General features: G+C 42.8%; 1 protein-coding gene across 1 annotated transcript; it reads left to right on the top strand.

Annotated features, from left to right (window-relative positions):
* The first annotated feature begins 401 nt into the window (after positions 1-401).
* On the top strand, positions 402-11,996 carry LOC124665502 (E3 ubiquitin-protein ligase PRT6). Its single transcript, XM_047202907.1, has 17 exons — positions 402-500; positions 1,452-2,549; positions 3,174-4,399; positions 4,473-4,613; positions 4,960-5,203; positions 5,291-6,052; positions 6,433-6,627; positions 6,819-7,447; positions 8,103-8,154; positions 8,224-8,866; positions 9,129-9,337; positions 9,760-10,295; positions 10,406-10,510; positions 10,601-10,667; positions 10,778-10,855; positions 11,363-11,431; positions 11,522-11,996. The coding sequence occupies exons 1-17, from the start codon at positions 417-419 to the stop codon at positions 11,594-11,596; spliced, it is 6,213 nt and encodes a 2,070-aa protein (XP_047058863.1). The 5' UTR covers positions 402-416; the 3' UTR covers positions 11,597-11,996.
* Positions 11,997-13,226: the final 1,230 nt, after the last annotated feature.

Genomic DNA, 13,226 nt, shown 5'->3' on the forward strand with positions numbered 1-13,226 from the left:
TTACTATTACTACCCATCAAAATCAGAAAACCAACCAAAAAAGGCGTGGAATCCAGACGGCGCATTCCTCTTCACACGAGTTACCATTGGTCCCACGCGGCAGATTACTTACTCCCCACGAGGCGGAGAGGACGAATCGTCTCGCCTCGACTCGACTCCAGCCACTTCATCCTCTTCCCCTCTCCAGTCGCACCCATCATCATCAATTCGTAAATCGCGCAAACCCTAGCCCGCCAGATTCCTCCCCGGCCCGCTCCCCCGCTCGCCGCCGGAGGAGTCGCCTCCTCGGCGATCGATCGGTCCATCTCCGCGCCAACCGTGCGGGCGCGTGATTCGCGAGGAGGCGGGCGGGGCTCGATTCGGCGAGGCTGGGGCGCGGGGCCGGCCGCTCGGGCCACTGGACCTGGTTCCGGGCCATGGCCGGGATCCACGACGCCGCGGACGGGAACGCCGCCTCCGACGGGCACCCCGAGTTGACGCCCATGGAGCGCGTCCAGCAGGTCCGCCTCCCCCTCCCCCTACCCCACTCCTCCTCCTCTCGTAATCTATTCCGTGCCGATGCCCACCGGCGGTTGCCTGGAGTCGTCCCCGTCCGTGTATGACTGCCCGTGCCCCGGTGGCCATCGCTTAGCCCTCTGGGTTCGGCGTCCAACGAGGATTTGCACAGGCGGTAGGATTGGTTGCTAGATTGTGCGATTTGCCTGACAGGCGTTGTTCACTGCTCGATATGCTACAAAACACGCGCACTAGGATAGGATATGTGGTTTTGCTCTGCGGTCTGTGTCGATCGCATGGATTTTCACTGTTGCCCGTGCTCTATATACTGGCTAAACAGCAAATTGTTCGAGACAGTCAAATTTTCCACCCTTCCAACTTTGATAGTGTACTGCCGTTGACAACTGTAGTTCTCTCTGTGCGATGGTTTGACAAGTCTTGCTTACTGATAATTCAAAAATGTTCAGTAGGGTAGTAGAACCTGTAGAAGCATCTACAATTTCTTCCAACTTTGATAATGTAACTGCCATTGTATCCTACGGTGCTCTGGGCTGCTCTGATCTGTCCTACTGCCTGCGCTACTCCCATTGCCGTGATGATTGGTTGGTTCTCTCAGTTCTGTGAGCAACAGGGATTTCGCAGGCAGCAGGATTTGTTCCTGGATTGTTTGCTCGCGATCCACCTCAATGGAATCGTAATATTCACTGGTCGATGTTAGGAAACACACTAACAATTGGATATGCAGTTTTGTTTTGTGCCAAGGCACATGAATTTCCAGCATAGGCTGTGTTCTCGAGTTGCTAAAAACCCCATTGTAGTTCTCTCATTGCAAATGATTTCATAAGACTTGCTTTTGATGGAAAAAGTCACAGTTATTCAGTAGTGTACTAGAAGCACCTGCAATTCTTTCGACGTTTCTAATGTGTACTGTCCACTGTGCTGTGTCCTCCCTGCAGAAGCTGATCGCCTGCGGGGTCCCGGAGGAGCAGCTGCAGGAGCACCAGGAAGGCCTGCTCATGTATCTGGAGGAGCACAGGGGCAGGGTCTCGGAGATCACCGCGGCCATCCTGTCTGCAGGCACGGAGCTCGCCGAGTCCCGCAAGCCCTCCTCCAGGAAAGACGACGACAGCAGTTCTAGCAGCGAGGGCGGCGACGGCATGTACGGCGAGAGCATGTCGTGGCTGCAGTGGATGATGTTCGACAGCGAGCCGGACGCGGTGCTCGACGACATGGAGGCCGCCTGCGCGGAGGAGCGCGCCGTCTGCGGCTCCGTCTGGGGCCAGAACGACCTCGCGTACCGCTGCAGGACCTGCGAGAACGACTCCACGTGCGCCATCTGCGTCCCGTGCTTCCAGAACGGGAACCACGAGGACCACGACTACTCCATCATGTACACGGGCGGCGGGTGCTGCGATTGCGGGGATGCGACCGCTTGGAAGCGCGAGGGGTTCTGCTCGAGGCACAAGGGGGCCGAACAGATTAAGCCTCTCCCCGAGGAGCTCGCGGGTTCTGTAGGACCTGTGTTGGACGAGCTATTGCTGTTCTGGAAGGAGAGGATATGCCTCGTGGATGCCCCACCGCTTCGTTCAAAGACCTCCTGCAAGAGTGTTGCCGAAGAGTTGACGGATTCTATTTCTGACATGCTGCTTCGCTTCTGCACGTCTAGTGAAAGCCTTCTGAGTTTTGTGTCCCAGAGGTTCCGTGAGTGCCCGGACCTCTTGGAGGCACTCACGAGGACAGAAAGGGTGCTGGACAAGAAAGTTGTGAAAAAACTGCATGAGTTGCTACTGAAGCTTATCACTGAACCAGCTTTTAAGTTCGAGTTTGCGAAAGCCTTTATACGCTACTACCCTGTTACAATTTCTGAAGTTATTAAAGGGAGCAGTGATTCTCTGCTGGAGGAGTATCGACTGATACCAACCTTTTCTGTCCAAATATTTACCGTGCCTCCTCTGACTACAAGGCTCGTGCGCGAGCACAATTTGTTGGGTGTTCTGCTTGAAAGTTTGACGGTTCTGTTTCTTTCTTGCGTTGGCGAGGATGGTCGCTTACAGGTATGCCTAGCTTCTCCTTTCCGTTGCTCAAGAAAACTTAAATGCTTATGCTTTACCCAGTTACTATGCACTGATGGGATATTTTTGCTTTTCGAGCATAATTGCTATTTTGTCAAAGCTGTTGGTACAATTCGTGTTGAACATATTTCTCTTGTTTTATTATCAATGGCATGACAATAATAAGTCAATAGCGGGGCATAGGCCCGGAATGTAGGCTTGTCATCAGACATTACACACCTAGCATCTCTTCAACTGTTCACAAGAAAAGAGACTAATAATAGCATGCCCACTAACCTGTATTACTGGGGACGGATGAACAGTAGACACTTCAGGACTTGTTTTGTTGTTTTCTTATAAATATATGTGTTTACATATGTTAATTGCCTACCCCAACTTGTTTGGGAATAAAGGCTTTGTTGTTGTTGTTGTTGTTACATATGTTAATTGATCCCAGAAAAAAAATTGATAGATAGGACTGACTTATAGGCAGCTTATGAAACAGATTCCACATATGGTTTCACTTGGGTATTCTGCTCCTATACATGGAAGAACTTAATATATTATGATTTGTACATTGGACTGATTTCATACGATCACCTGAATATTTTCACCTTTTATTTACAGACAAGCAAATGGACAAATTTATATGATTCTTCAATTAGATTACTGGAAGATACACGCTATGTTCTGAGTCATGAGGAGGTTTCTAAGTATGTTGCTTATGAGAGGCCTGATCTATTAAGATCATGGATTAAGCTGTTGTCACTTGTTCAAGGAATGGATCCTCAGAAGAGAGTGACGAGTATTCATGCTGAGGATGAGAATGAGAATCTATCTGCACCTTTCATGCTAGGACAGTATCTTGGGATCATTCATAATCTTTTGATGAAAGGAGCATTTTCTTCTCCTGAGCAACAAGAGTCGACTGATGTAACTGTGTGCTCCACTGCGATAAAAGGCATGGAAAGTGCTGAGAACCAGCGCCATGCAAAAGTTGGAAGGGTCTCCCAGGGGAGCTCGGGATGCAATTTAAGTACGAGGGAGACTTCTTTGAGCAGTGGATTGCCATCACCTGCTGCCTGTTTAATTAGTCAGTGCTTGAAAGCTATCGATAGCTGGCTGGAACCTGGTCCTCGGAGGAAAAAGTTGTCGTCCCTCGATGCTAGCAGCAGTGATGCTCGCAATTTTCTTGCTTTGCTTGAGGATACTTTGACTTTTAACAAGGGTGGATCCAGTAAACAGATTGGTGAGGTGGGTGTGAAGGTGAATGAAGGAACCCCATCAGACGATGTTGCAGATTATGATGTATTTGGTTCTCCTGTCCAAGAGTCTGACGATGCGATGCAGATAGATCAAGGAGGGATGACTGGTAACGTCGCCGGCAAGGGAAAGATTCAAGAAAGTAGCAATGCACCAGATATACAACTGCACTCTGAAAATGCCATTTCTGTTACTCTAACTGATGGCAGCCTTTTATATGCTCACCCAGATTCAAAAATTGATGAAGTAGGCATACTCAACATGACAGGCTGGCCTCGTGTTGTCTTTGATGTTAGTTCACAAGAAACATCTTTTCATATCCCATTACACCGTTTGCTTTCTTTGCTATTGCGGAAAGCAATGAAGAAATGTTTTGGAGAGGATGCCAAACAAGAGGAATGTTCAGGTGTGCAGTCCAGTGAGTTCTTCTCTCAGGTACTTAGAGGTTGTGAGCCTTACGGGTTTGCTTCAGTTGTGATGGAGCATCCTTTAAGAGTGAGAGTATTTTGTGCACAAGTGCGTGCTGGAATGTGGCGTAAGAATGGAGATGCAGCTATACTGAGTGCTGAGTGGTACCGCTCGGTGCAATGGTAATTTTTTGCTGATCCCATATACATTGCTAGTCAATAACAGTCCTGAAGTTATATTGTTACCTCTTTCCAGGCTTGAACAGGGCTTGGAGTCGGATCTGTTTCTGCTTCAGTGCTGTGCTGCATTATCTTCGCCAGAGTTCTTTGTGAGGACCATTCAAGAGAGATTTGGTTTATCGAATTATACATCTTTGGAACTCGCGGAACAGAATGAGTAAGCTCCAAGTTGTTTTATCATGCTGTATCAATTTTTGTTTCTGTTAACATATTCCTTCTTAAAGTTTTAGTGCTACATGTATATACTTTTGCGTTGATAATCCAGTCAACCTCATTCTTTCTTGTATCACTACTTGCTAAATCAAGGTATTCAATTATCAGAAGTTAAAATGACCTCTAACCCTGCCTTCATCAACATACTTTTTTTCTGTAATCACATATTACTTCTTATTTTATCTTTGTCTCTTGTGGAGTGTGCTCAGTTTTATATCCATTAATCCTATTTTCTAACTCATTACCAGTAGGCTATACTCACAACCATTGCCATTTGATTGCGTTTTCAGGCATGAGCCAGTTCTGATGCAAGAAATGCTGATTTTTCTTGTACAACTAGTCAAAGAACGCAGATTTTGTGGGCGTTCCACAGCAGACAACTTGAAGAGAGAATTGATTTATAAGTTAGCTGTTGGAGATGCCACCCATAGCCAGATTGTGAAATCTCTTCCCCGTGACCTTTCGTCAAGTGAACAACTTAAAAATGTTCTAGATTCACTCGCAGTTTATTCTAATCCATCTGGAATGAAACAGGTTTTAATCATTGAAATTAGATTACATGCTTCTGTAAATTCCTTTTTTTATGTTTGAATGCATGATTAATCATGGAAGTTATCACAGGGAAAGTATGTGCTTCGCAAAACATTCTGGAAGGAATTGGATTTATATCACCCGCGCTGGAATTCCAGGGAAATACAGATTGCTGAAGAGAGATATCACCGTTTTTGCAAAGTTTCTGCTCTTAACGCTCAGCTACCTCAGTGGACTCCTGTTTTTGCCCCCCTGCGCAGTATTTCTAACATAGCTACCTCTAAAGCTGTCCTTCAGATTGTTCGTGCTGTTCTCTTTTATGCTGTTCACACTGACGCATTGTCGGCATCACGCGCCCCTGACAATGTTCTTGTGATGGGTTTACACCTGCTTTCGTTGGCACTTGACATATGCGAATCAGAGAGTCAAATGTATGCGGACCAACATGGGATGGACATAGTGCAGCATGATGCTGAATCATGGGTTGTTCTGTCATCCTACGCAGATGAGGCTTTTCCTATATTGATCTACTCTACTGAACCAGTCTCTACTGAGTCTGACAAAGGAAAGAATGAGAGCTTGCTAACCTTGCTTGTTTCACTAATGCGCAAGTACAAGGAAGAGAATGACAGCACCTTTTCTGGATCCAAGTACTGCAATATTCCATCTCTAGTAGAGAGTTTGTTGAAGAGATTTGCCAAGTTAAGTAAGCAGTGCACGTCTGTATTAAGACAAATGGCACCACAAGTACTTCCATCTATTCCGGATCATGCTAGCACCAAACCAAGTTTAGGATCTTCAGAATCGATGGACAAGAAGGCAAAAGCGCGCCAACGCCAAGCTGCAATCATGGTAGGAGCTTAACTATACAAGTTCACTAGCCTAATTATATTCTGAAGGCATTTTAAATTTCAGCTTTAGTTAATATAAGGTGTGCAATCATGGTAGGAGCTTAACTATACAAGTTCACTAGCCTAATTATATTCTGAAGGGATTTTAAATTTCAGCTTTAGTTAATATAAGGTGTTTGTTTGGATGCACTTACAAAACCTGGTGAGCTTGTATAGTTTCCTTTATGTTACGAAAGCTAGGTGTATAGTTTCCTTGATTAGCTGTTCATGTATGTAGCTTTGTTAATTTGTCGACAGTTCGCCGTCAGATGTTGCTTTTTTGATTTTGAACTTTTCTCATTTTGTTATTGTTAGTTTCTTACCTGAATCTGTATGTCTTAGGCGAGAATGAGAGCAGAGCAGTCAAAGTTTGCTGAAAGTATGAAGTCATCCGGAACTGAAGCGCATACTGTTCCAACATTTGAGCCAGATGCATCCAGTTCAACTGCCGTTGCCTCTGAGGAGTCACGACCAGTTTGCTCTCTATGCCGGGATTCAGATTCGAAAAGTCCACTCTGCTATTTGATTCTTCTTCAGGTAATTAACCTTGACTTGACAATGGCTTGCTTTATCCAATGATATAGGTACATGAATTGGTGATTCTCTTATCTGTTGTAGTTTGAAAACATAAAGTACTTTTCTCCTCCCCATGTTTAAGCATGGCAATAGGACCAGCCACAAATTTTAGTATTATCTCAGATGTTGATTCTTATTTGTTTATAATCCAGAAATCACGACTTGCAACTTTTGTTGAGATGGGTAATCCATCTTGGGATAATTTGAGTCAAGCAAACAAGACATCTGGGTCCATCAGACGGGAAAAATCAACTGATTCCTCTGGCGCTGGGTCTTCTAGTTCGGAGGAACTTGTCATGGATGAAACTGTCGAAGTTGTATCCACTGATTTAGACAACATGGAAGTTGAGGCATCATTTGATTTCTCAAATGAGCAACATCCACTGATCAGATATATATCATGTTTTCCAAGTGGACACAATAGCGGCAATGCAGATGACAACATCTCTCTTGAGACAATTGAGGCTGATGTATACAAGTCTATTGTAAATGATCTGGTTGGTATTCAAGATGGTGAAGAGACTTTGCCTACTTCGAATCTTGTAGCTGGCTCCAAGAAAAACAGAAGTCCGAGAAGTTCTGTGCTTGGAACGTATGTTACTTGTCTTTCAACAAAATACCGTCTGTCTTCTCTCTCTGACGAGGCCTCCAGATCATCTGCCTCAGCAACAATAAGAAACAGATTTGGTCCTGTTGATTGTGATGGCATCCACATCTCTTCTTGTGGACATGCTGTACATCAAGAATGTCATGACCGATATTTGTTTTCCTTGAAACAACGGTATGCTGCATGGTTGCCACTCACCTTGAATTCGTTATTAGACAGTTCAAATAGGATATGCAATTTTGACCGGTTTTCTGTTTGAATTGGAATCTCGCAGTTATCCGTACAAATATGTTTGATCCAATCAGTTGAGACCTGTCTTGTAAACATTAACGCACTAGTCACCCTCTTACGTTTTGAAGACATTTATCCCCCTTTGTGCACAGATACCCATAATTTCACCAAATAATTACCTTTTACATCCCATCGGATTTGCGAATCCCATCCTGCTTCTTCATGTTCCATTTATACACCTTGTAGTTTCGGGAGCCTGCATTAATCAGTGTCTTACTCCCTCCATACCGGTTTATTAGGGTAATAAGCACTTCGAGAAAATGCTTTGACCATTAATTTGTCAACAAAATATGAGATATATGCCACAAAAATTATACCGTTGGAAACTTCTTTCGAATATGAATCCATTGATATAATTTTTTTGTGGCTTATATATAATATTTTGTTGACCAAACAAATGATCAAAGTTTTTTCTCAAAGTGCATATTACCCTAATAAACCGGTATGGAGGGAGTATGTTCTATGATGTCTTCTCATACTTCTGTTTATTGGACCTACAATCTGATTGCAGTAACTTGACTTTTATGTTTCTTTATAGATATATCAGGAGACTTGGTTTTGAAGGAGGCCATATTGTCGACCCCGATCGGGTATGTTCTATTGATGCATTTACAATTTTGTCGTCTGTTAATTCTGTACTTACACCTTTCTTTGTACAGGGAGAGTTGCTGTGTCCGGTGTGTCGCCGATTTGCAAATTCCATTCTTCCAGCATCACCGGATTTCTCTAGTATAACAAGGATGGTGATGCCAGCTGTTCAAACCATGCCACGTGAAGCTGCTGCAACTACATCAGATGTGACTATAAATTACTTACAGTTCTCTCGTGCATTGGCTCTCCTTGAGAGTGCTAGAAAAATTGTTGGACAAAGCACATTTTTAAAAGCTTTTCCTGGGAATGTTAATGACACTATGGAGCCAGCTTTAGATCCTTCCCTTCGAAGACTTACTATGCTTTACTATCCTCGCAGCAAAAGCAGTTTTTCACAATCTGAAAGGCTAAGCCCATCCCTTTTTCTCTGGGAAACACTTCGGTACTCTGTCGTTTCTACGGAGATTGCTTCTCGCGGTAGAATGTCAAGCTATTCCGCTCAATCAACATCTTGCTTAGAATCTCTGCGGAGCGAGTTGAATTCATCCAGTGGATTCATATTGTCCCTATTGTTTCGAGTTTCTCACTCAGCACGTGTTCTTAATCGCCGTGAGGTTCTTTTGAGATACGAAGGCATCCAACTGTTGGCAGGGTCTATTTGCTCTGGTATTTCTGGCGATAAAGATCTTATAGATGCTACAAAGAGAAAAGGTATATAGGCATCCAACTGTTGTTTCCAGGGTCTATTTCCATAATTTCCTAGATCTTAGATTCTTTCACTGTCGTTTCTTGGTATCATCCACTCCCTACTTCGTCTTTTGAATTGTCATAGGTATCATGATAAATTATATAAAGATGAAATTGTCAACTTCTATCGTACACTTAACTTTGGGACATTAATCTTGTTTACTGGAAACTCAAATAACTATATATCTTGCATGTCATCCTCTTTCTCACATTCTGTTTTTGACAGGAACTTTGCTACCTGTGGTTGACCGAGAAAGTGAGGGTGAAATATTTCCTGATATTCAATTTTGGAAGCAATGTGCTGATCCAGTCCTTGCTCAAGATCCATTTTCTTCATTGATGTCAGCACTTTTCTGTCTGCCTGTTCAAGTTCTAGCATCCACAGAATTCTTCGTCCCTGTTGTGCATCTATTCTATACTGTTTGCGTCATTCAGGTATGCTGATTTTGCATTCTCCCACAGCCTACATATGTCTGTTAAGGTGTATTCCTGCGAAACTCAAAACTGATCCCGGGTGCATATGCACCCCGGTATCTATAAAACATATTTCAAAAAGTTAAAAAATTTAGGGATTTTTTTTTTGCATGTAGAGGAACATGTTCTATGTGTGCACGTAAAGTTTCACGTAAAACAGACAATTTTTGTGCCCTGTGTAAAAAAGACAAAAAATGTCTCAAGAAATAGAGTATTTTAGCACCAATTTTTTTTTCTTTTTTACACAGGGCACAAAACATGTCGGTTTACCCTTCCCTGTATTTTTTTTTTGTATTTTTCTGACATTTTTAAATATGTTCAAAATTCACGAGATCTGTTTACCCTTCCCTGTATTCTTCTGTAACATATACATTGTGCTGCAGGCACTAATAACGTGTTACGGAGAAGAATCTTTTGACCGATCAAGCTTCCGCAACTGCCTTCTTAACGATGTTTGCCAGGAGATGTCAGGATATGATATTGCTAGAGAATATTTTGTATCCAAGTACATCGATCCCTCGTGTAATCCAAAAGATGTTGTACGGAGATTAACACATCCTTATCTTCGGAGGTGTGCGTTGCTTTGGGAGCTGCTAAAATCGTCTTCTTCAGCACCCTTATATGACAGCTCGAATATTTGGGAAGGGTCACATCTTTACTCGGATAGTAGCTCAGCAGAAGGCAATACTTCACTGGCAGTGGAGCTGGATGAAGTACGAGAACTGGAAGACCTATTTCAAATTGAGCCACTGGACCTGATAGTCAAAGATGGGCGTGTACATATGCTTGCCTTAAGATGGTCTCAACATTTCTGTGAAGACTACAGATCTCGTAAATACAGAGGCACACTCTTTTCTACCCCGGCAGTCCCATTTAGGCTGATGCAGTTGCCGGCTGTTTACCAAGTTCTCCTAGAAAGGTTTGAATCTTCTAAGTTGGAGTTCCTTTTTGTATGTGTGTGTGTGGGTTCAGTTACTTAGGAAATAGACTTTTGTTTGAAACCTAATGACTTGCTTTTTTATCCACTAGATATGTCAAGATGCAATGCCCTGATTGTGGTTCAGTGCCTGATGAACCGGCGTTATGTTTGCTTTGCGGCAAACTTTGTTCACCTAGTTGGAAACCATGCTGCAGGTTCAGTTTTTGTACTCCCCATTTCAGCGGTGTTTGTTCTTTTATAATTTCTGAAATGTTAATTAAACATGTTCCCTTTCTTCTATGTAGGACGGGTAAATGCCTAAATCATGCATCCCAGTGCGGTGCTGGTGTTGGTATATTTCTTCTGGTGAGGGTATGTGTCAGATCACCCCTCTTCATCCAATGATATTTTTGTCAACAATTTTCTGTTGTTCTTGCGATTCCAAGATCATTTTCGTCAGTTTTGATAGATTCTCTTTGCAGAAAACAACGATCCTGTTGCAACGATCGGCTCGTCTTGCATTTTGGCCATCTCTGTACCTCGACGCCTTCGGCGAGGAGGTATTGTCTAACTTACTAATGTACATTTTTTCAGTACTTGGACCTTTTTTTTGCATGCCACTAAATTCATTCATCCCAGAATGTATCCACGGTGAGCCACAGGGTTAGGTAGTGCCTTGATGTCAATACCCATTGCCAAATCAACCCTAAGAATATAGGGAATGTGGTATCTGTTTGTACATTAAGAACAGTTGTGACCAATAGATGCCGTCTGTTGGCGGTGTACTAGGGTTGTATTAAAGAATCCAGCACACACCTTTACTGCAGTATATTGCATCACCAGCACCATCATAGAATATGTGTGGCACCATGATGGGATGTAATTGTGATTAAACCTTGTTACGTAATCGTCTACGGTGAGGATATTAGCATTGCACGTAGAGTGAATTATCAATTTTCTTGCTATAATTCTGTTGAAGCGTGTGTTCCATTTTCTGTCTACAAAAAATAATGGTTTGTTTTTCGCTTATTTGGGATGGGTGCTTACGCATGCCCTTTTGGATGCAGGATCATGAAATGCACAGAGGAAAGCCCTTATACCTGAGCCAAGAAAGATATGCAGCCCTCACATATCTGGTAACCGTCCGCCTTTCCTCTATATTTACCCTTTATCATCGTGGGATGTACGTCGCAGATGGGATAACATGCTCTCTTCTGATGCGATAGGTGGCATCTCATAGCCTTGACCGGACTTCAGAAGTTCTTCGGCAGACGACTATCAGCTTTTATACATCTGATTGAGTGCATTGCTGGAGAAGGCACGTACCTGTTGGATGCAGACAGGGAGACGGATGTTCAAACAACCAATGTGCCTGCGAGTGTGGTGGTTAGGGGGAGGTGGATATGGGGATTCAAAAGCTCGTCTATCGGCTGGCTTGCCCGACACTGGTGGTCGCTGCCATAGCTTTGTAAAAATTTAGGTGCAGTAGTGCTTTAAGTGTCAACTGGTGTCACCAGAAATTGGTCGTGTTAATTAAAGCCACAGGAAAAGTGTTAATTGATGAAATCTTATGAGTGTTTTCTCTCATTGGGCTGTTTCTTTTGACTTTGCGTCCATATTAACTTGGTCGTTAATGGTGGGATATGCCTTGTATTATAAAAATAGTTAAACGCTTCGACATATGGTTCATATTTGTGCAAATGGCGCAGTCACTTGACCTGATTGGAAAAGTCTTCAACTTAATTGCTGGTCCGAAAGGGAGGCTACACTGTACAAGCAAAGGCCTAACTAACCTGTAAAGTTACAATGAGAAGCCAGCGGGTGACTTTACTTAGCAAACACCAACACCTCTGCTCGAAACAAATTAAGAAGGTTGCAAAGAGACGAAAGGTATGTATGCACGGCCACAAATGCGCGCCAAAATAGACCATGTCTCTCGTCTGTTCTTTACTTTCGATTCTCTTGGTGTATCACCAGAACAGTGACGCCATGACCTGAATTAGTTTCTTTTTCTTGACATACAACCTAGTTAGTTACGTTTGATTACGGAAGGACTAGATCTATAAGAATAAATTGATTGCTTGTTTATTTTTCTATCGGTGTGGTGATATCTGATACCTAAACAATTGGAAACTTGCCTGCTGTGATTTCTCAGTCAGTAGTTTTCATTAAGGTTTCTCAATCTGTTCATATTTTGTTTTGGCAAATTGGGCATGTCTTAACATGTCTTGGTGAAGGACTAACAACATTAATGTTTAAACTTAGTAATAGATGTGCGGTCCTTATTACTGTCACAAGAACTACTTCCCCTCTCCAGTAACATGAATATGTAATTGTTTGCACAACATACCTTCTCATTCATTCAACTGGTTTATTGGACTTCTATTGTTTCAAGGAAGGAAGGCTGAGTGGAAACGGATGGACCTGAAACTTTGAACACATGATATCTTCTAATGTGCTACGTTGGTTGAACCAGGCTAGGTAAATTTATCCTTTTTGATATATGAGTATCTTCTCTCTCAGTTTCTTAATAAATAAGATGATGCGTGGCACATGTTTGATACATTTTATAATTGGATACCTCTTGGATTCTGAAAAAAGGCATATTAATTAGATACCAAACTTTGCGGAAATACCTAATGGAATGTAGGTGTAGGCGCACCCGCTTATTAAAAAATCGAACAGAAATTTCTATTTAAAAGATTCAAAAAAGATGAAATTTTTTTCTTGCATATACTCCATGCGGTCCTTTTTAATTAACTCAAATTTAGTACAAAACTATACTAAACTCGAGTCAATTAAAAGAGACCGGAGGGAGTGTGTATTATCTTGATACTTACTCGTGTGAGCTTTTACAAAAAAATATGACTGTATGTGGCCTATATGAAAATTAAAAAACGTCCAAACGACACTATAATGATTGGATTTGTA

This window comes from Lolium rigidum, chromosome 6 (genome assembly GCF_022539505.1).
Source record: "Lolium rigidum isolate FL_2022 chromosome 6, APGP_CSIRO_Lrig_0.1, whole genome shotgun sequence".
Taxonomy (NCBI): domain Eukaryota; kingdom Viridiplantae; phylum Streptophyta; class Magnoliopsida; order Poales; family Poaceae; genus Lolium; species Lolium rigidum.